At 40.2% G+C, this 22,507-nt stretch overlaps 1 protein-coding gene across 4 annotated transcripts in view; it reads right to left on the bottom strand.

Moving 5' to 3' along the window:
• Positions 1 to 22,507, bottom strand: part of PRIM2 (DNA primase subunit 2) — a 308,489-nt gene that overhangs the window by 229,240 nt on the left and 56,742 nt on the right. Inside the window, exons 2-6 of one of the 4 annotated variants that reach the window (XM_081140094.1) lie at positions 12,486 to 12,711; positions 7,343 to 7,504; positions 5,947 to 6,050; positions 3,172 to 3,251; positions 1,699 to 1,819 (exon numbers count right to left, since the gene is read on the bottom strand). In XM_081140094.1, the coding sequence (XP_080996220.1) occupies positions 1,699 to 1,819; positions 3,172 to 3,251; positions 5,947 to 6,050; positions 7,343 to 7,504; positions 12,486 to 12,513 (495 nt within the window). In that variant the 5' untranslated portion in view covers positions 12,514 to 12,711. Of the gene's footprint in view, positions 1 to 1,698; positions 1,820 to 3,171; positions 3,252 to 5,946; positions 6,051 to 7,342; positions 7,550 to 8,259; positions 8,342 to 12,485; positions 12,712 to 22,507 lie in introns of those variants that run through there. The other 3 variants (XM_081140095.1, XM_081140096.1, XM_081140097.1) reach the window with 3 other exon arrangements.

The following is a 22,507-nucleotide window of genomic DNA, read 5'->3' as shown; positions in this document are numbered from 1 at the left end:
AATAATTTGACAATAAAAAGGAATGAAAGGAATGAACAAAAGGATGCATGCTACAACGGAGATGAAACTTGAAAATATTGTGCTAAGTGAGAGAAACCAGTCACAAAAGACCACAAAATGTATGATTCCATTTATATGAAATGTAGGCAAATTCACAAAGACAGAAAGTAGATTAGCGGCTGCCAAGGGATGAGGGCGGGTAAACTAGAGAGTGACTACTAATGGGTACTACTTTTTTCTGTATACGTTACATCAGTTTTAAAAGTTTTCTTTTTAAAAGAAACAGTTTTTGCTTAAAAAATTATACTTGACAATATGTTAAGACACTCTAGAATGGTGATTTTCAACCTTTTTCATTCAACTCATAGCACACATAAACCAATTATTAAAATTCTGCAGCACACCAAAAAAATATATTTTTTGCTAATCTGACACACACAAAAAAAGAAAAAGGTATGATTTTGATTCATTCACATCAGATGGCTACTTCTATGCTGGCTGTTGTCATTTTTTAATTTAACAATCTAAAGAAAAAGAGACCAGTGCCCCTCTTTTGCATGTTTTAAAATTCTTGCAGCACACAGGTTAAAATCGCTGGTCTAGAATAAAAAGTGAATCTCAAGGACCCTTTCTCTGTGGCATAATAAAATCAATAATATCAATAACAGAAAAAAATAAATTATTTTTAATAGGAAAGGATAAATTAACTGTAATTGATATTAGCAATAACCAACTTCCCTAAGGGTCAAAGTTAAAAGCACAGTGGAAAATGCATGGGATTTGGGTGAGATGGTCCTGGACTTGACACTTTCCTATGCCTGGGTAGATGTCATTTACAAACCTACTGGGGCTCTTATGAGAAGTGAGAGAAACTCTAGAAAGTGCCTCCCGAGCACATAACAGACACTAAATGTCTACCAAATGTTTCCTTCCCTTGATGCAATCTCTTTTTTCCAACTCAATAACCAACACTGATTCTTACATTCTCCACTTCTCAAGACCATTATCTTTCATCTACTCTAACTTCTACTTTTTTATTTTATTTTGGCCTCAAGTCACCCATTCTAACACCCAAGTAGAGTCTCAACCAGTCCTACTACCATCTGACTGCTCTAAGTCTCCCAAAGCAGATTCTACCTTCCCACTGTCCAGCACAGAGCCACCTAAAGGACATGTATTCTATTTCCACCCACAATACTATCCCTGTTAAATATGTCCCAAACACTTCTTTTTTATATAATTACTATATGTAAATCATTCAGATTTGTCTGCAAAATTATTTAAAACTATTCAAAGATTTTACTGACAACTGACTTTTAAAATAAAGTAGTAACCCCTCTAAACTCCATTATTGGAAATAAGTACTACCACTTCTCTGTTTTCTTTAATACGTTATTAGCTTTAAATGTTTGGCCTAGAAGATTCTGGTTAAAGAGGAACTTTTATAAATTAAACCTTTTTGTGCTTTCATTAATCACATATTTAATAAAGCAACTAAATATGAGGCTTTAGTACTAAGGAGCACACTTCCTTTTAGTCACAGAAAGGAAAAGGTTCATCGTCATGCAAAGCCAATAGCTATTCTCTCAGGCAGGTACTTAGGGAGAAAACGAAAAGAGAACTCCACACATCAATACTAGCACTTAAGGAGGGATGAAGAGTGAAAACAATTGGAAATTACTACAAAAATATACTTACAGCCTCAAAATGCAAATGACTGTCCCTTAAGAAATCTTGGACTTTGTCCTTGGGTAAAATACTGAATCGAAATCGAAGGAGATCCATTTCTTGTTGAATGAACCAGCGTCTAAGATCTTCACTGAAATGGCGACAGGAAAATTACAAGTATAAATGATAAATCTGGTGATTATTTTTAAAAGTCTACCAATTATTAAATCCAAGAAGCTTCTAAGAAACAATATTCAAACATGACCATGATGCCAATAGAGAGAAGTTAAAAGTGCTCTGTTGTGATAAAGAGAGCATGAATATCACACACCAGAATCTTCCATGGGCTAAATGCAGGGAGAAGTGTAATGAACATAAGAATTAAACACAGAATACTTCAAGCCTAGCTGGATTATTATTGAATAATATAAAATAGTTCACTGCATTTAATATAACTGCAAAATAGTCAAGTACATCAGAATATATTGTATTACTTCTGTATAAGATGGTTTCATCAATGACAAATAAACCCAACTTGTATAAAGGTAACTTTGCATCTGAATAGATTATGATCAGATGAATTTCACAATGTAACCTCTGCTTATAGCTTTATTGTTTATAATTACACAAAACTTAACATGCACAGTATACCTCAATTTTTTAAGAGCCAACACACAAATACTGTATATTAACTTACCAGACCCATAGTCAGCATAATTGTTGTTATACAATAATGATGCTACTGAATGTACAATATGATTTAGTTTTTTACCAAAGTAGCTTTCACATTGTCAGCAATTCATTTACTGCATAAGTTTCATAAACTACATATGCTTTTTCACAAAAGAAAATGTCTAGGACCAAAGCTGGTCAATAATATCTGTTATTATCTTGGGATAGTAAACAACCCAACATTCTCATTTGGTAAGCCTATTAGTAAAAAGAAAAGGAAAAGAAACTTATATGTATGTTATTTTGCCAAAATTAATACAAGAAAAAAAGTTTAAAATAAAAGACAACTAACTCCTTTCCCTCTGGGTGGCACTATTGACTTATAAGAAACCAACTACCAAAGGAAAATTTAATCTAATGGGCACTAGCCCATATATTTCAACTTCTAAAAACATGTATCGAATTCAAGTGTGTATTTGATTCATTATTTCTTATAAATATTACCACTTTTTTTCTGGGGGGAAAAAGAGTATCAAAAGTCTCTTCCTAATGAAATCCCCTCCAATTTTAAATCCCAAATGAAGAGTCTCTCCCATAAAAGTAAAAAGGGTTTCAACAGGCAAAATTCTGCAATAGGATTTTTTGGGGATATTTTATAGTAAACAGCTTGTTTCCAACAATTCACTGCAATAGTGTTTAACTCATGAACCACCAGTTTCTGATGCGGATCTGAGCTTTACCATGTTCAGTACAATACATGCTAACTTTCCATGTCCCAGTTTATAACCCAAGACATCAGATTTGACAGTGAAAGTATAAATGTGTACTCACGATTGGCAATAAGCAAGGCGCAAAATAAAGTGAGAAATGTGATCTTTTCTTCGTGGTTCATATTCATCTTCTAAGTTTTCCTTAAAAATAATGGTACATGAATAAAATCAATGCATTAGAATAGTAAGAGGTATAAAGAAATACCGAGTCAGCATAAGCCAATGTAAAGCAAAAGTTTCAAAACCACAAATTTCATAATATGCTTTCCAGGATAATTTTCATTTTATGTAAGTTAGCACTCAGGTGAAATGAAGAACTGAATTCATCCCAGCAAAACCTCCTGGGTTCGAAGCCCACTACTTTCTTCCTATTGACTCCTCTCCCTTAACTTTCCTTTTTCGTCCAGTACATTCCCAGGCTACTCACCACTTCAACAACTTCTTACTTCAACCCTCAACTTCTTGCTTTTCAACCTTCTGGCGAAACCTCGATTCTAAATTAACCTGCAGCTATACTCTGCAGTCCTATGCCAAGATGCTGAAACCTCTGAAGAATAAATATTAAACTCTGGGAACCTGGAATATTAAAAGTTCACAGCCTCTCACCTCAGCTGGACCTTTACCCACACTAAGGAAACGTTATTCAAGTCCAAAATAGTGAAAGTAAACATGTCTTGCACACTTACAAGGTACCAGGCACTATTTTAAGCATTTTAAATCTATTAACCCATTTAGTCCTTTAAAAACCCCTATGAGGTAGAATCTGCTATGTATCTCTGTTTCAAAGATGAGGAAAGCGAGGCACAGGGAAGTTATGTAACTTGTCCAGGCTCACAAAACTTTTAAGCAGCAGAGCTAGGATCTGACACATAACCATTCCCATTCTTGTTTCTTAGAAAAGCTGTCTCAGTCTACACTAGTTGGCCCAAACTCCATACCACATCACCTTCCCCTTCTCTCTCAGCTGATTTCACCTATTTTAGAGAAAATAAAGGCCACCAGGCTGCCTTCCTCAGCTCCAAGCCTCTGTGTCCACACACTGTGTTGCCTTCCCTTCCCTCTCCGTGGACAAAGCATCTCTCCATCCCTTCAAAAAGCTAATCCCTACACCTAAACCCTGCACCCCATCTGCTCTGCCTCCTAATGACGATGATGTACAAAATGCTCTCTCAGAGCATCTTCAGGCTCCCGTCCTCTTCCTTCTCCTCTAGATCTCTCTGCTCAGCTTATAAATGTTTATCTCCTGCCATATATGTGTGTGTATATATACAGAAGTGTGTCTTCACTTTTCCCTACAACTTCCTCCATACTCAGCTCGGTTTCTCCCGTCTTTTCAGCTCAACATCTTAAAAGAATGCACATTCCACCTCCATCTCTCAGCCTCCCTCCTCCAACCACTATCATCGTTCAGGCTTCTACCTCCATCTACAGAGAGTCCACCAGTCGATAAATCAATGGATTCTGTATAACTCATCTTATGTGATCCAGTCAAAGCTTCGCAAACTGTTTGAATCTTGATTTGAATCTTGGCTGCACCATTTGCTATCTCCCGAGCTTGGGCAAGTTATTTACCCTATCCATAACTCAGTATCCTCACCTATAAAACAGGGTTAATAACAGTATCTAACGCATAAGACTGCTGTCCAGATTACATGGGTGAATATATGTGATACACTTGGGACAAACTCTAGTGCACAGTAAGCATAATAAAAATGTTTGCTGTTGTCATTCCTATAGTATCACTGTTAATATCATGATCATTATTACTGAAGCTCCAGCCTTCCTTGCCTGCTGTGACAACTGTCATCCTGACTGATCTCCGACCTCCCAGGCAGCTCCTTCCAAAGCTCCTCCAATTCTACTTCACCTTAAATATTCCTCATATCCTGTCCTCCAACATCTTCTCTTCACACTCAAATATTTTCCTACAGTACTCTCACCTAGTCTTGATGACTCCAACCTTCCTCTTAAATCTATACTGCTACTCCAGATTCCTCCTAAGTCCAGACCGGTATGTATACCCAGGTGTCCATCGGCACCTCAAATCAGGTCTAGAATTAAACTCAACATCTTCCTTCTAAGTCTTGCTTCTCCTCCTGTGTATCACATCACAAAATATCACCACCGCCCACCTTGTTGTCCTAACTAGAAACCTAGGTGTCATTCTTAACTCTTCTCTCTCTCTTTCTCCCTGCAAATAGTCACTAAGATCTTTTGACTCTACCTTCTTAGTATCTCTTCTATCAGTCTTCTTCTCTCCATTCAATTCACTCTCATCATTTCCAGGCTCCTAACTGGTTTTCTCCTACCAGACATTTGCCTATCAATCTGCTGTTGGCAGTCATCTTGCCGAAATAAAAACCTAATCACATCCATTAAGATGCAATTCCAGCACTACCTCTTCTGGGAAGCCTTCTCAAACCACCCCAATCTGAACTGGGGAGTTATATTTGTGCTATTGGAGTTCCTGGAGCACACATCCAATAACAGCATTCACCATCCTACATAGAATATATATGACAGTGTCTGGAAACATCTAGTGGGTAGAAGCCAGGAATGCGACTGAGCATCCTACAATGCACAGGACAGTCCCTGCAACAAGGATTTAGCATTCCCAAAATGTAAACAACCCCGACATTGAGAAACCCTGCTGTATTACAATCACCTGACTACATGTCACTCACCCCTAGGAGACTGTAAGTACCTTCAGGCAGAGTCTACGCTATATTCTTCTTTTTGAAAACCCTGTGCCGAATACAAGACCCTTCCCACAACTGATTCTCAGCACATGAATATATATAAACTAAAGGAACATTTTTTTTCCTCTTTTACTTACTCTGTAAGAAAACTTGAGCTTTCGGATCTCAGCCTCAAGCTTACTCTGGTATTGCTCAGTTCCTTTCACATAGCTCACACCAAGATTTTCAACTGCTTTTAGCACTAAAAAATAAAAATTAAAATTAAAAAATTCAATAAAAGAAAAACAGAAATGCAAGATAATTTTTAAAAACTAAATTTAAGACCTAAAATCTATGAATAGCAATTTCATAATTACTTGTTTATAAAAGAAGACAAGCTGTAACAGTTATTTTCTGCAAGTATATTATATAAATTACTTATGCTTATGAGGATAACCTCCATTCATGTGCAGAAAATATCAGTGTCCCATAGCATAATTTAATACCAGGGATTCTCAACCAGGGGGAAGGGAGGAGTGGTGATAATCACTGCCATTCTGAGCCACTGTGATTGAGGAATGGAAAAGGGTGTCTTTATGGAGAAAAGATTAAGCACCCCTTGTCTGCATCCCTCACGTGGAGCTGCCTGTTAGGCAGTCTGCTTCATCTGCTCAGCATAGACACATCAGAAAGATAGTCCTTCCTTTCTAATGAAGGAGAGAAGTCACAATGAAGAAGGAGGACCCTCCAATCATCCAAATGAACTATTGTGAATAGATGCTACGTCCTGTTTAAAAGTTCCTACAGACCCTGTCAATCCTTCTTCAGATAAACTCTTCCATCAATATGAAAAGAGGCATTTTTTTTAATCTTTGTATTGATTTTTTTTTTTGGATTTTTTTTTAGAGAGAGGAAGGGAGAGGGAGAAAGAGAAACATCAATGTGAGAGCAGAACACCCATCAGCTGCCTTCTGCACCCCCCTGCCCGGAATTGAGCCAGCAACTGGGGCATGTGCCCTAACCAGGAATTGAATCAGCAACCTTTCAGTGCACAGGATGACACCCAACCAACTGAGCCACACCGGCCAGGGCCAAAAAGAGGCATTTTTTTAGTCCAAGAATTAAAAACTTCTCAAATGGATCCTGAACATAAATCCATATCCCTTAGGTACCTCCTTATTATGGTATACCAAAGAAAACTAATAATCTCCCCCTCTTTTGGCTATCCCCATCTCCACTAGCTTCAGCCACCAGCACTACTAGAGCCCTTAAACTACTAAATTACGATGATTATTCTAGATGTCTGTCTCCGTGTACTAGAATACAACTCCATCAAAGATAAGAACTGCATTATTCATCTCAAAATCCCCACCAGCTAGAAAATAGCAGACTAAATAAATGTGAACCGTACAGTAAATAAATGAATAGCAAACCCTCAATAAATACTTGTCGAATGAATTGCTTAATAAAGGAAATACATTACCATATTCATTCTCACAAAGTATAAGTGAGGTTTCTCAAAAATATATAAATTCTAATTCAAATATCACTCACATTTAACTCTATCGACAGCCAAGTTTTCAAACTCTATCAAAGACACGTTCTCAGTAGGCGGCTGCAAGTAAAACTGAAGGCTGTGAGGGTAGCAAGCGCTCCTCTGGTCGCCTCCCAACTTCGCCTTTGTCCTCTTTCCTCGAGGAAACTCCATCTTGTCACCTTAGAAGGAAGGACATCAGAAGGTTGAAATGCCGGAAAGTGGGGCTGAAAGGAAAACAACAAAACAAAAACATAAACAAAATAACAACTCTACACACACACAGGAAAAATAAAAAATTGAAGTTCAAGGGCATACAGCAAATGTTGACAGTGGTTATCCCTGGGCGACGTCTTTCTGCGTTTCCCACCCTTCCTGCAATACACCTGAGACAATTTAGTCTTTGGTGGGAGGGGCGGGGCCGCCCGGAGAGACGCAGGTGGCGACCCTCACTCGCAGCACCGCGAGAGTCCGGGGACGCTGCCTGCGCGCGGGAAGTCGCGGCGCTGTCCTTAGGTCCCCGCAGTCCCCAGAGTTCAGGTGAGGTCGCACACGGGCTGCAGCCCTGACCTCGGGGAAAGCGCGGGAGATTCTATCTCAGGAGAAACTCCCTGAGCCGGGTCCAGTCACTCACTTCCTATCTTAATGACGCCGGGGAACGGAGCGGTTGTCTTTTGAATCCGGTCTTTCGGGAGCATCCACAAGTTCCTTATATAAATTCCCGCCCCGACGCTCCCCCGGCCCTCCTCCCGCGAAGCCGTCTCTAGTCCACTCACCGGCGCCCGAGTCTCTGCCCCAACCAACCAATAATCAATACCCAACCCGGATCAGTCCTCCGCCCCCGCCGCCCGCAAAGCGCTCTCCCTTCCTTCGCGACTTGCAAAAGCCTCAGCACCAGGACTGCCGTCCGTCCTGAACCCACGGGAGTTTGTCTTACCCGCAACCACACCAAACGCGAGGAAACACGGACGCCCACAGCCGGCTCTAGCGGGTGGCGGGAGATTTCACTTGAACAGGAAGCGGAAGTGACTGGCACCAGCCGCGCCCCCGGACGTCCCGCCCCTGCAGCGCCGGCGCGGGCGAGCTGTGGGCGCGCACCCGGGAGCCTGCTGTCGGGGGGCAGTTGATGGCTTTTCACGGTTGACGCTGGGATGCTCGTGGCACCCATTTCCACGTGCCGACGAGTGTGCCTCTGGGGACGCTGGCAAAGATCCCGGATGTTGGGAATGTGGCGCTTTCACCCGCAAGTCTGGCGCTCCGGGGCAGAAAGGAGGGAGAAGCGGCATTTGCTGAGCTCCTCTCACTATTAGGAGCTCTGTTTTTGCTTTGGTTTGGGGAGTTTTTTTAAAGAACTTTAAATTTTATTTTCCAATTACAGTTTACATTCATAATTGATTTGTACTGGTTTCAGACGTACAGTATAGTGGTTAGAAAATCATACGCTTTACAAGGTGTCCCCGCCCCCCAGAAGCCCTGATTTTTCTTGTTTAAATCTTTCAGCGATCCTGTCGGGGAAGTGGTGTTACCCCGTTTTAAGGATGAGAAAACAATAGCTGAAAGATCATCGTTAGTGGGCCCGTGTATGTACAAGGCGTGTTTTGTTTTTCCCGTTGCAAGCCGAGCCCCGCCGCGAGAGGCTGCGTTCCGTCGGCAGCTCGCCGCCCGCGGCCCTGCTGCGCCCCCGCGCCCGGCGGTGGGGAGCACCCGCGAAATCCCTGCAGTTAGCTGGGACGGATGGATGGATGGATGGATGGATGGATGGATGGATGGATGGATGGATGGATGGATGGATGGATGGATGGATGCACACACGCAGAAGGCGCTCTGGGGTCTACTGAAATTAGAAGTCAGGCTCAGAGGGAAGAAGCAGGTGGGGAAGAAGCGGAGAAGCGCTGAGAATAAAGCGGGTCTCGGACCTCAGCTCGCGGAGCGGCCGGTCGGAGCCACCCCCGCGCCGCCGTCTCAGGGTCTTCAGGAGCGGGAAGTAAAGCGCGCTCGCGGCCTCTAGGGGGCGTGCCGCACTCACAAAAGGGCGGAGGAAGGCTCCAGTGAAGGCACTCATGGGAGGTGAAGAACAATATGAAATATGCAAGTTTTTAGAAATGCAAAGGATATTGAAACAGTATCAAGCCTCAAAGCACCTACCCCGTCGGCACCAAACTGTAGCTGGCACTGACTTTGTCCAGGATGTGTTCTAAGTGATTTACATGCTAACTCACTTTATTCTCATAAACGTATGAGGTAGGTTCTATGATTAACCCATTTTACAGATGAGCAAACTGTAGAATGAAGAAGTTAAAGGACTTCAAAGATCACATAATAAGTGGCAGAGCAAGGTTCAGAGTCAGCGAGATTGTGTCCAGGCGCCACAGTGCTGACCACCACACTGTACTGAGGACAGCTGTGCCTCACCTGAATTCCTTCCTCCCTGTATCAGACACATAATTCCCATCACCTGGTCTAAAGATACCTGAAAGCATGAGAATTGCCTGGAAAAAACCTGGAGCATAGACCGTAAGAACATTTACGTGAGTATTTATCTGATCTCTGGATAGGAAAGGAAATGAAATATATTACAACAACAAAAATCTAAAGATTTGACCCTAAAATTATAAAATTGTTCATCTAAAAAAATTACAAAAATGTTTCCAGTCATCACTGGAGGAAATGTTCACCATAAATAAAATATCAAAAAGGCTAATACTATCAAGATGTAAAGAACTTACGTAAATTAGAAAAATTCCTAAGACAAATTGAAAAACAGGAAAAGAACAACAGGTAACTCATAGACAAAATAACTAATGATAAAATGTGAAAAAATGTTTAATTGGCAGCAAAGAAGTTTTTCCCTTCCAGATTTTACAATGAAAATATTCATTGCTGGGCAAAGTATAGTACAATAGGTTCACATAGGAATTGTGTTGTTACAATTCTGGAGTACAGTATACCACTGTGTATTATGATCCCTAAAAGAATTTATACACTTTGACCAAATAATTTCACATATATAAATCTGTCCAGAAATGGACACAAAAAATTGTGTTCAAGGAACTTCATTGTAAGAGTAAAAACCCAGAAAAAAAGAATAAATAAATCATGGTATATTCATTGCACAGCCATTCAAAATATATATGTTTTGAAGAATATCAACCTGGGAAAATGTTTGGGTTACTGTTAACAGAGCAGAATACATAAAACCATATATGCCATCTGATCCCAATTTTGTAAAAACATTACCTGACATTAATTTTTAAATTACTTTTTTTTTCTAGTAAATACAGGTACTTTATACTCATTGTGGACATTTTGGAAAATACCAAAAAGAAAGAAAATGCACCTACGATGCTGCTATCCACTGATACCTTCACCCAGTGACAGACACAGTTAACACTTTGCTTCAAGCAATAAAAACTTTGTGGTTGATGAGAGCCAATGAGACAGTCTTGCCATAGTATTAACATTTCTCTGCGATGCTCCTACTACGAGAAGGCTGCCCTCTGTGACTCCTCCCCTCCAAATGTGCACCAATCCCTGTCCTCCCAGAGTCTTGCAATCTGAGCACATGTTATTCATTACAACAGAATTTTAGGTGCAGGACAGCCCCTTTGAGCTATACTGATTTTTATTTAACTTTTCTTGGCTTTATCCTCAGTCTGGTCTTAAATTGTCCCACCTTTAACTTAAATGTCAGTGCCCCTTTCTCTACAATAGTTGATGTCTGTTAAATACTTCTTTGGACCCTTTAAAAAAAAATAGTCTACCACAAACATAAAAGTGCTTACATTAGTGTCAGCTAAGAGACTGGCAGCGGAGTAGAACATATGAGCATTTGGTGATATTTTTGAAGTTCTATTTTGATTATTCAACAAACATTTGAAGGCTTCCCACAGCATGGTCCCAAGATTTGGTAACTTTATTGCCTACACATGTCCTCCAGCTTAACTACCAGCTCTTCCTCCGAAGAAGGCCTTGCACTTCCCTTCCTTGTGTCTCTCTGTGGGGTGGTCTCTCCACTTCAGGGGCTCTATGCCTCCCACCTGTTGGACTCCTGCCTGTTCTTCAGTAGTCAAATCTGCCTTCATCCTATTGAGATCTTGCTTATGCCACCTGGGTTGCTCCTTGTTTGAACCCCCCTGCTCTTTGTAATTCCCACATAGTACAATTCTTTCTCTAATTATATTTCTCTACTACATTGGTTCTTAATATCTTGGGAACATGAACCACTGGATGATCTGATGAACACACTCCTCAGAAAAGTGCACGGACACACCAAGTTTGTACACTATTTCAAACTGTTTGTGAACACATATGCAGCGAGTTAAGACTAATACTAGCTTTTAACCTCTCTTTGCAAAGATCCTTTTGTTTGTCTTTGTGACCCCTACAGTGCCTACCATGCAAAGTATCTTCCAAATTAAAAGATGAAGTAATGTCATTTTATGACCAGCTCAGAAAGAACTGGAAAAAATATGCTCAAGTTTGACATTACCAGTATCTTCCAAATATGTCCCTGCCTTTCATCATTTTAAAAATCTATTTTAAACCTCAGGGAACAAAATAGTCTCTGTCTGTAGGCTATTCCAGCATCTTTAATGGTTTCCAATGCCAGTTTGGGTCACTACCTCACGGTGAAGAGGGTTTTCTGTATCCAGAAGCAACTGCATTACAAATCCACAAAACATAGTATCAACAATGCAGGGCATTATACATTTCAGTAGCCATATTTGGTAAATCACTGCAAGCTCTTCATTGTATTTCATGAACAAAAGTGGATTGACACAATGCTCAGCCCAGGCAACCAAGATGCACATAAGTTACAAACCCTGGCCTCACAATTGGGGTCAGAAAATACATGTAAATTATAACTTTTACTTCCACTAGACCATAATAACCATCTCAAAAACAGGGACCACTGTATTCATCTTTGTGACCCCAGCGTCTGGCACTCTGTGGGCCCTCAACAAATATTTATTATACTGAATCAAGGTAAAATATGATAAATGTATGAGAAAGTGATGGGTTCAGCTCGACATTTCAACAGATGGTTTGAATCAAATGTGATTCCCACCTATAAAACTTCAAGTCCTCATCGGAAAACTTCATACACATTCCTTCCATAATGACTCGGCTCCCAAGTTTAGCCTGTAATAAAGCACAGAGTACCTTCTATGATGGAATTTCCATGAATCATCACTGCTCAATTCAGTGCCTGCCCAGGCATTCCCCAGCTGCAGACAGACTGTCCCACGGAGCATTCGCCTTGAGATGACTCCACAGTTCCAGGAGTTCTGTCCTGTAGCGGGTCACACTTACAGCTGAGGTTTTAGCTGCCGTGCTTGGTAAACCAAAGCGAGTGTTCATTCTCCTCTCCGGTGCAGAGTGTGTCACCCTAAAAAACAAAGGCGTTGTATGTGTCTTTACCCACTGAGGACACTATAAGCTCCAGATCCTGCCAGTTCTGCTTGCCATGGAAAGCAGGACAGGGGGCATGTCCAGCAGGATAGATGACCCATAAAAGCTAATGTACAGTGAGCCAAACACTGGTCCCTCCACCCTTTCCACTTCACCGCCCATCTCTGGGACATGGCTGGGGAAGAAACCTTAAGGGACACCTCATTCTTTCTCCCTTTGCTTCAGATTGTTTTTTATCAATCTAACTCCAAAGAGCAAGAGAAATAGAGAAAAAGCATATTCTTAAAGGGAAGGACAGGGAGGAAGGGTCACCTTTCCATACATCAGCATTATGTGATTTGTTCCAGAAATACTAATTGAGCACCTACTAAGTGCCAGGCAATGTGTTCTATGCTGGGATACAAGAGTGAGGAAACAGCCCCAAGTCCTTGCCCTCCTAAACCTTATATTCTAGTAGGAAAGAGAGACAATAGACAAGAGGAGTATATACATCACTATGTTAAATAATAATTGCTGCCCGGCCGGGCGTGGCTCAGGGGTTGAGCGTCGACCTAGGATCCAGGTGATCGGGGTTCTGTTCCTGGTCAGGGCACGTGCCCGGGTTTTGGGCTTGATCAATGGCTCTCTCATCATTGATGTTTCTATCTCTCTCTCTCCCTCTCCTTTCCTCTCTCTGAAATCAATAAAGATATATTTTTAAAATAATAATAATAATAATAATAATAATAATAATAATAATTGCTAAGCAGAAAAACTAAAGCAGAGAAGGAGGGCATAAAGTTTTTGGCCATAGAAAGGGTGGCCAGGAAAGTCTGGCCAAGAATGTGACCATGAAAGAGAGACCAGCAGAGAACTGGCCACTTAGGAGAACAGCGTTTCGGGTGGATGGAAGGCTTATCGTAATTCCACAGTATTTAAGACAGTGTGACACTGGCACAAGAATAAACAAATCAACCAATGGAACAGAACAGAGAACCCAGAAATGGACCCACACCTATGAAGACACCTGGTATATGGCAGATCCACTGTATAAATCAATGGAGGAAAAATGGACATTTCTAAATGGTGCTGGATATCTATACGGAGGAAATGTATTTCCTACCTCCCGCTATACACAGAAATCAATTGCAGATGACTTAATGGCTTACATATGAATGGCAAAACTTTAAGAATTTAGAACAAAGGCACAGATGGTCTTGCTATAGCAAAGAATTTCTTAAATAAGATGTTAAGAGGAAGCACAAGCAGGCCTGGAGATGGATGGTGGTGGTATGTTGCACAACAGTGTGAATATGCTTAATGCCACCTCATGAACTGTGCACTCAAAATGACTAAAACAAACTGTGTAATTTACATCAATTTTTCTTAAAAAGCGCATAAAAACACACTTTTTAATGAGCCACAAATTGGGAAAAGACAGTGGTCAGATATAAACAACACAGGATTAGTATCAGGATATATTAGATACAAAAACGATAAAAACACAATAGATATTTCACAACAGAGGAAACATAATGCCCAGGAAATATATGAAGATATGTTCAGCCACATCAGTAACTGGGGAAATGCAAGTTAAAACCACAGTACTATAATATTCTACACCCACTAGATGGGCAAAAATTTTAAAGCCTGAAAATATCAGGTGTTGACAGGAACTCATACACTGCGGGTAGAAGTATTAATTGATGCAAGTACTTTTGAAAACAATTTGGCATCATCTGGTAAATTTGACCCTTTGTCTCAGTACAGTAATCCTACGCTAAGTATATTCTCTAAAGAAATTCTTGTGCATAAGCATAAAAAAATTAACAAGAATGTTCATAACAACATCAAAGTTTCTAGTAAAACACTGGAAACTACCCATCATCAGGCAAATGAGTAAACAAAGTGCAGCCAACTCACACAGCAGGATATGAAGAAACAACAGCGAGGGTGAATGAATGAAGGTAAGCATATCAATATGGATAAATCCCCAAAACATAACGTTAACAGAAAAAAGTCACAGCAGAATACATCTATGTGCTGGGTATCTCCCGTTTCACCCCTCCCCCTAAACGCTCTGCCTCCCCCTGCTCTCTGCTCCTGACTTGTGTGAACTTTATATACGTCTTTCTGTGCCTTTTGCCTCCAGAACTTCTAAAGTCAATTAGGGGCCCCAACGCGAGAGGGGAAGGAGGGAAGAAAGTGAGGCCAATGTATGTATTCCCCTAGCTGCCTCCCTGCAAGACCACCTGTGTCCCTCAACCTGTCATTGCTCCTCTAAAGGTGACTAACTCTAAAGGTCTCCCTCACTCTGGGTCTGGTAACAGCTCCCTTCCCTCTACCTTCAGGTCTCAACACAGAAACATATTGACTTCGGTGAAATCCCAGTTGATTTAACAATTATTCCTTCTGGTGAAACGAAGCTCACGAGGAATATACTATCCAGTCAAACTGTTGGTTCTTGGTGACATACACAGGGGTGGGCAAAAGTAGGTTTATAGTTGTTCATATGAAAAAAAGCCATGCAGGTTATGATTATTACATTAGCTTTATTAACTCAGAAGAATGTCATCACAGCTGTAAACCTATTTTTGCCCACTCTGTATATGGGAAACTAATAAAAAGCCCAGAAGAAGAAAAAAAGAGCAAAACTTGGTTTAGATGTGGAAATAATTTTAAATACTGGTATTTATGAGCACCACTTATCACTTATGGATAATTATTCTACGCACCGTAATTTTAGGCATTTCGTTTCTCTGTGTTAAATTATCTTTTGGGCAGAATTTTTTTTTGTTGCAGTATAATTATTCATGCCAGCTCAGAACATCCAAAGATTATAAGAAATACCTAGTTTAGGTAAGCACACAACCCAGTTTGGTGCTTAACAATTTAGTAGAATGTCCCTTATTCTTTCCCTATTTAAATTTAAGCTGACTGGAGTCCACTGTGTTAGACCTGGGTACTTAGAATCGCCTTATTGTGTTAAAAGGAATTTAACTGAGGAAAGGGAGCATGAGAAAATAATCTAGGTAATCAAGGCACTACCCTCAAATACAATTTTACTTTATGCTATGTAATTAAGGGCACTTTTCAATGTACTATCTATATAACATGATGAGAACTCCTAAAGTGAATGTGTTAATTTTACATGAATTCAGCTAGACCTCGGCCACATCCATTATTCTTGGGCCCGAATTACTCCGAATATTTGAATTTTTAAATTTATCTTTATTGTTGAAAGTATTACAAGTGCCCCCTTTTTATCCCCCCATTGATCCCCTCTACCCTGCACCTGCCCCCCACCCCAGGCCTACTGCACCATTGTCTGTGTCCATGGGTTATGCATATATGCATATAAGTTCCTTGGTTAATCCCTCCCCGCCCACTGCCCCCTTCGCATATTTGAATTTGTTATGTGAGACTGGTTATTAGATCATGAGCTTGGTGATTAGACCAAGCTGACTGTCTCACTCTTTTCCACACTCCTGCTTCTACCACAGCTCCTGGCACAGAGCAGATACTCTAGAGCTGTCTGCTGAACTGAACTGAACCCTTCTGTATTTATACCCAATTCCAGATGGGCTCTCGTACGCCTCGTGATGTAATCCTTTGCAGAAGATGTGTTTCCACTTTAGATTTTGGCTTTCTCACTGAAATTCCTAATCAAAATATTTTCTTTCAGTTGGCTGATGTTTAGAAACTGAAGTAGGTGTAAATATGATCCTGTTAGGATGCCAAGACTTAGTTCCAACCTGACTGATAATCATGTCCAAAACCTAGCATTCTTAGCTAGAAAATGGTTTTACCATTTCAGAAAATGGAAATAAAAAGTAATAAAAATAAATCTACCTTTCTCTGACTAAACACTTCGGGATCAATGTTCAGGGTTATCCTAAGTACAGAGAGAAAAGTGACCTTCCTAACACATGTGGAATCACCTAATCTGCACTTTCTTCTCTTTGAACAACAAAACATAATCTGTCAACCATGGGCCCATGTGGTAAAAACTTCATCCATCTAGAAAGAACATGATTTTTTTCCTGTGAGTTAAATATTTCAGGACCAGTGCCCCAGAAGCAGTGTCCTATGTACTTGGGACTTCACTCTAAATGGGCTTCTCATTGACTGCTCTCTGTCCAGACCTGTCTGCCCCATGAGGCATATAAGGCCATGGGCCCCCAAATCAAAGGCTACAGCCTCCTTCACGGGACAGGCTCCTTTCCCTCCCCACTCAGTACCACCACCTCTTCACCCAACCCACACACAGGGCCAGGCCACACAGGCAACTTTAGAACCAAGGCCAGTCTTCCCCAGAGCACATTTATGAGGGAATTAGGTTGTTCAGTGCTCTTTCCAGGGGATTGATAGGAGCAGCTGTTTTCCTGGAAACTCTGTTTAATGATCTTCACTGGGAATTTTCTGTCTGCTATGCACAGTTAATCTGATCTTTTTTATATTAACTCCAGACTTTTCCAATTATCTTTGTTTCCTAATAATAATGGTATTGGCATTTGTGGAGCACGTTATAGTTTTCAAAGCAATTTCATTTATATGATCTAACCAAGGATTTCTCAAACCAATCAAATCTCTGGGGTCCCTTCACTCAACTACAATTTCCATTTTTTTCTTTCCATTTTTATGGTAAGCTTTAAACGAGTAATAAAAGGCATATCCTGTGTCATTGGGGAGACTATGCTATTTCCAAATAGTGCTATATGACTTCAGTGACAGCCATTCCATGTAACGCCAACCTTGTATAATTGGTACCATATAACTGTCTGAAATCACGCGATGTGGCTTGCCATGCACTGGTAAACATGTCTAGCTGCCCTTAGATTATTAGCGGTTTCTAAAGTCAAAATGTCAATTATCACCTTAATTTGGATTTTTTTCAACAGTTATAAAGACAAAACTAGCTTCTTTCTTGCAATCATAACTTGCAATTGCAAGACATTCTATTCTCATGAATAAGTCTTTGGTTTCTTAAGACATTTAATAAGTTGAGATTTGGTTTGCTATTGTGAAAACAAACCAGTGTAGAGAAATAAAGCACTACTGAAAAGGTAAACTCAGACATGAAAAGGATTCATCAAAGCCAAATAAGATAAATAATACTTCAGTTCTTTGAACAAAGATTTCACAGTAGTTGGAATAGATATTTGTGATAGAACACATGGGTTTTCACCAGGATTATAATTCAAAAGACATTTAGTAATTTCAAAGAAGCTGCTGAGCCCATTTAGCCAGTTGGTATCGCAAGTAGAAGTATTTCTCTGAGCCCGGCCGGGCATGGCTCAGCGGTTGAGCATCAACCTAGGACCCAGGAGATCGGGGTTCGATTCCCCGGTCAGGGCACATGCCCGGGTTGTGGGCTCGATCAATGACTCTCTCATCATTGATGTTCCTGTCTTTCTCTCTCCCTCTCCTTTCCTCTCTCTGAAATCAATAAAGATATACTAAAAAAAAAAAAATTATTAGAAGTATTGCGCTGAGTCGGCCTTTGTGTATACCAACTTGCAACAGTGTACAAGCAGTATATATGTTTCTGTTTGCATTTTGCAGGGAATAATTAAATTGATTTGCCCTTCAATCAATGGTAGTGGTTAAAAACAAATTCACTTTTTAAAATACAGAAATAAATAAGCAACCCTGGTAAAGACAATGATTCAGATGATTAGTTACTGTGATCAAATAAAAAACATCAAGTAAAAAAATGACTAAATCTTTCTATAATTAACCTCAACACATGCTCTTTAATTTTAGCAAACTATCATCCAGAAAATTAAATTCATACTGTTGATTAGAATTGTATTGAATTTTGTGTTTAACATGTAAATGTATTTAGGTTTTATATGGTTATCTTAACTATACACATATAAAATCTATCATGATTACAATGACATCAAAATTATATACGTCAACTCTGGATATCCTTGATAATTTTCTTTCTCTTAAGGGCTTCTTTACATTACTCAAGTTTGAGAAATATCATCTAATCATAAATAGGTTAACAGTAAATCTTTTGATTTATAATGCTTCTCAGGATAAATGCTACCCACAGTAACTTAAAATGGTTTTTGACAAATTTAGAAATTTAAAATCAATTTTGACTTTAGAAATTTAAAAATCAATTATTACTTTTTGCTTCACTAATTATTTTATTTGAATTAGAGATAATGGATTTCTAATACTAACTTATTTCCAGAAGGCGTTGGCTTAGGGATAGAAGTACTAGGCCTTTGGAGTGTTTATTTTCTGGGAGACAAACAATGTTGTTTTTTAAAAAAACACTCTTCCAAATGACTCAGGGTTGTTAATCCTAATGGAATTATAAAATTAAGGAAAAAAATGTGTTTTAGCAGTTGTGTCTTTGAGGGACAGAGATGAGACATTTGATATATTTATATCTTAACCATGTGTGGCTAACCAAGCAACAATTTTCATATCTCTCTTGGGCACATAATTTTTAATGTACTCTTTAAAATTCAACAGTGACCTTGAACTCAGTGAAACATATGGAAAAGTGCTGGGGGGAAATTTAAACACCACAAATGTTTGCTAATGATTCAAGTGTGTACTTAAATGGAACACTTAAAGACTCGAGAGTTAAATAACCTGGAATGAATACATACACATGTATATATATATTTCACATTTGTATATATTCAAATGTAACTGCTAAAAAAACTAAACTAAATGATAACTAAGTTATTTGGCAGATATTTATATTTAAAGTGGAGTTTTTCCCTAAATAATTTTATATTACCATAAAGGGCCCAGATAAGGCAATATGTCATAGTTGGTGGTTTAAATTTGGAAGTGAAATTAGTTCAAATTTGGAGGCGAGAATTTTGTTACCCACTAAGGCAGGGGTGAGAAATCTTTCTTCTGCCAATTTTTAAAATTATTAAGTTAAAAATTAGTTATGAGAAAAGCTCCTAGATTTATTGAATTTTGAGTCCCAGCTGCGGTTGCCTTCGCAGGGCCAGACTAAATGATTTCCTGGTCAGTGGGCCGGACGTTCCCCACCCCTGCCCTAATGGTAGAGACTGAAAGTTCTGTCTTAGCCCTTGACCCCCCCAGCCAGTAACTGGGAATGGCTTCTGAAGTATCTGTCTTGAGTGGGTGCCACGGAGAAGGCAAAGGAAAACAGAACCACATAGAACTACAGTTGCCTTAGGATTCAATCTTACCTTATTCTTGACTTTAACACTCAGATAATCAATAAAAGCCTTTTTATGTAAATGCCTCCTTGTTAGTACACATGTTCAGGAAATCAGAGTCTGGCTGGCAAACTTTCTCCACTTTATTCTGAAGACTAATCATTTCAAATCATCTGGCATGAAGCTCCTAGGTCTGGTTCTTCCGTTCTTAAGGCCACCAGGCCTGACAATGATCAGAGCTCAGGGCCGACACGAGTTTCAGCTCTGGCAGCAGCCTTTAAGAGGAGGGGTGGGAAGGATAACAAAACTCAGAAGAAAAGGGATCTTATCCACACCAGGTACTGAAACCATTGCTATCCTGTGCCTAGGGTAGTCAGATGTTACTTCCCTTTCTTGCAAAAAAAAAGATCTTTAAGCAATAAAAGCAAAACAAAACAAAAAATACTAAAACATCCTGTGTTTGGAATAACTATCTCTTTCTCCAAAATCAGCTTCTCTCACACCAACATTAACAGTAGGATGGAAAAGGCAAACCCTCCCTGTCCACTTTGACAGGAGGGAAGCCCTTTCAGTCAGGATGCTTTCGTAAAGGGGGTTCGTCGCACAAGGAGAGGAGGAGAGCGTTAAAGGAGCTGCTTCCCGTGGGACAACACTGGAAAGAAGCCCAACTTTGCATCTCAGCTTGATGATGATTAGGACTATGGTTTCTGAAGGTAGAACCATAACAATGTTCGCAGGGAAAATAGCAAAGCAAGTTTAAACTAAGATTGATCTAGAAAAAGTAATGTCCGTCTGAGAAATGCACTCATTTGTTGTCAACTAATCAAGAAACCAACAGTTTTTTTTACACTTACTGAAGGGAAGACTGAGCTCCAACTGGAAGACACACGTTAATGCACACTCAAGGGACTGGAGCCCATTCACTACCTAGTCCCCAACACACACACACACACACACACACACACAATGCACTAGCAAGCATATCCGTACACACCCAGCTCCTCGCCCACCCAGATCTGAAGCCCAGGGTGTTCTCTAACCTAGACCTCCTCTTTTGCAGAGAGGCCTCACTTCCCCCAGAGGAACTGAATTTGCTGGACCACGGAGATACATGAAGCCGGAGCGCTTGTGAGAATGAAGGGAGTACAGGGCACAGGTGCAAATGTAGGAGCCAAAAGGCCAAGTCTGAAGTAAGGTAAGTCTCGCATGAGGAGCATCGGCAGGACTTAGCTTCTGATGCAAGAGAAAGTCCAAGTTGGCTAAAAATTTAGCAGTTCTCTCTCCTATATTGTAAGGCCTTTTTGAAATTACCCTAACCCTTCGTATAGGACTTCATATATAAGTGTATAGGGTTAACAGAGTGATAAATATTGTGTGTGTGCGTGTGTGTGTGTGTGTGTGTGTGTGTGTGTGTGCCCGCGCATGCATGTCCCTGTGCATGTGTGGGGGTCATGTATCTACTCCACCTCACTCCCTCTTGAACCTTAGTAGAGAAAGGACATCATCTCTCTGTGGATTTGCCAACTAGGCTTTGCAGAAGAAAGGAACCCACATACTATACCACCACCTTCAGTGCCTACAGAACAAACTAAACCCCTGCAGGCCTGAGAGGCATCTCTCCAGCAAGGTTCTGCTACTTTAAGGACATACATGTGGCTTAGGTACGGTAACTGAACCGCACATTAGAGAATATGGGGGATGACAACTGGAAAATAGATTCTCAGATCTCTTCTCTATACCAAAACATAAAAGCATCCTGGCTCATCTTTGACCTCCAATATCTCCTCCCTTTAATTAACTGCAAAAGAATTAGGCTCAGTTCTTCACTGAACTCAAGAAGAAATGTGTATCTATCCATTTAAAGATTCATTTAACAAAACTATTGGATGCCAAACATGGGTGGACTGGAAAGAAGGTAAGATGGGATACAAAGAGCTCAAGAAGTCATCACATTGGATATTTTAGTCCAGGACATTGATTCCCAAATACTGGTCCTGGAATCACTGTTTGGGGCCAGTCTGCAGGAAAATGAGAAAACTAAGGACCAGGTGATTTAGAAATGTAAGTCAGTACAAGGTTGGGAAGGATTGTACTCCATTTTCTGTGAAAATGTCCTGCCTTTTATGAAATGGTGCAGTGAGGAAAATGTATTTATTTATTTTATCAAATGGGAAATTCTGTGTCAGTTATTCAAATTTTTTAGTTTCATAAAATCGTAAGATTTGGAAACTGCTTATCAAGATAATGCCTATTAGCCCTGACCAGTGTGGCAAAGTGGTTAGAGCATCGGCCCAAGCACCAGAGGGTTGTGGGTTTGATGCCTGGTCCAGGGCATGCACTCAGGCTGCAGGTTCAATCCCTGGCCCCAGTCGGGGTATGTGCAGGAGGCAACCAATCGATGTGCCTCTCTCACATCAGTGTCTCTTTCTCTCCACCCCCCGCCCCTTCAGTCTCTCTAAAAAAAATAATGGAAAAAATATCCTCAGGTGAGAATTAACAATAACATAAAGATAAGACCTATTAAAGCCCTGAATAAAGCCTAGCATTTGTATGGTGCCTTACAGTTTATGAAGAGCTTTCGTGTGCATTATTTCATTGGAATCCTACCCACTCTCCTCCCTGAACACA

Source organism: Miniopterus schreibersii (assembly GCF_964146895.1).
Source record: "Miniopterus schreibersii genome assembly, chromosome: 6".
In the NCBI taxonomy this organism is placed as follows: domain Eukaryota; kingdom Metazoa; phylum Chordata; class Mammalia; order Chiroptera; family Miniopteridae; genus Miniopterus; species Miniopterus schreibersii.
This window is presented reverse-complemented; position numbering and strand designations above follow the sequence as displayed.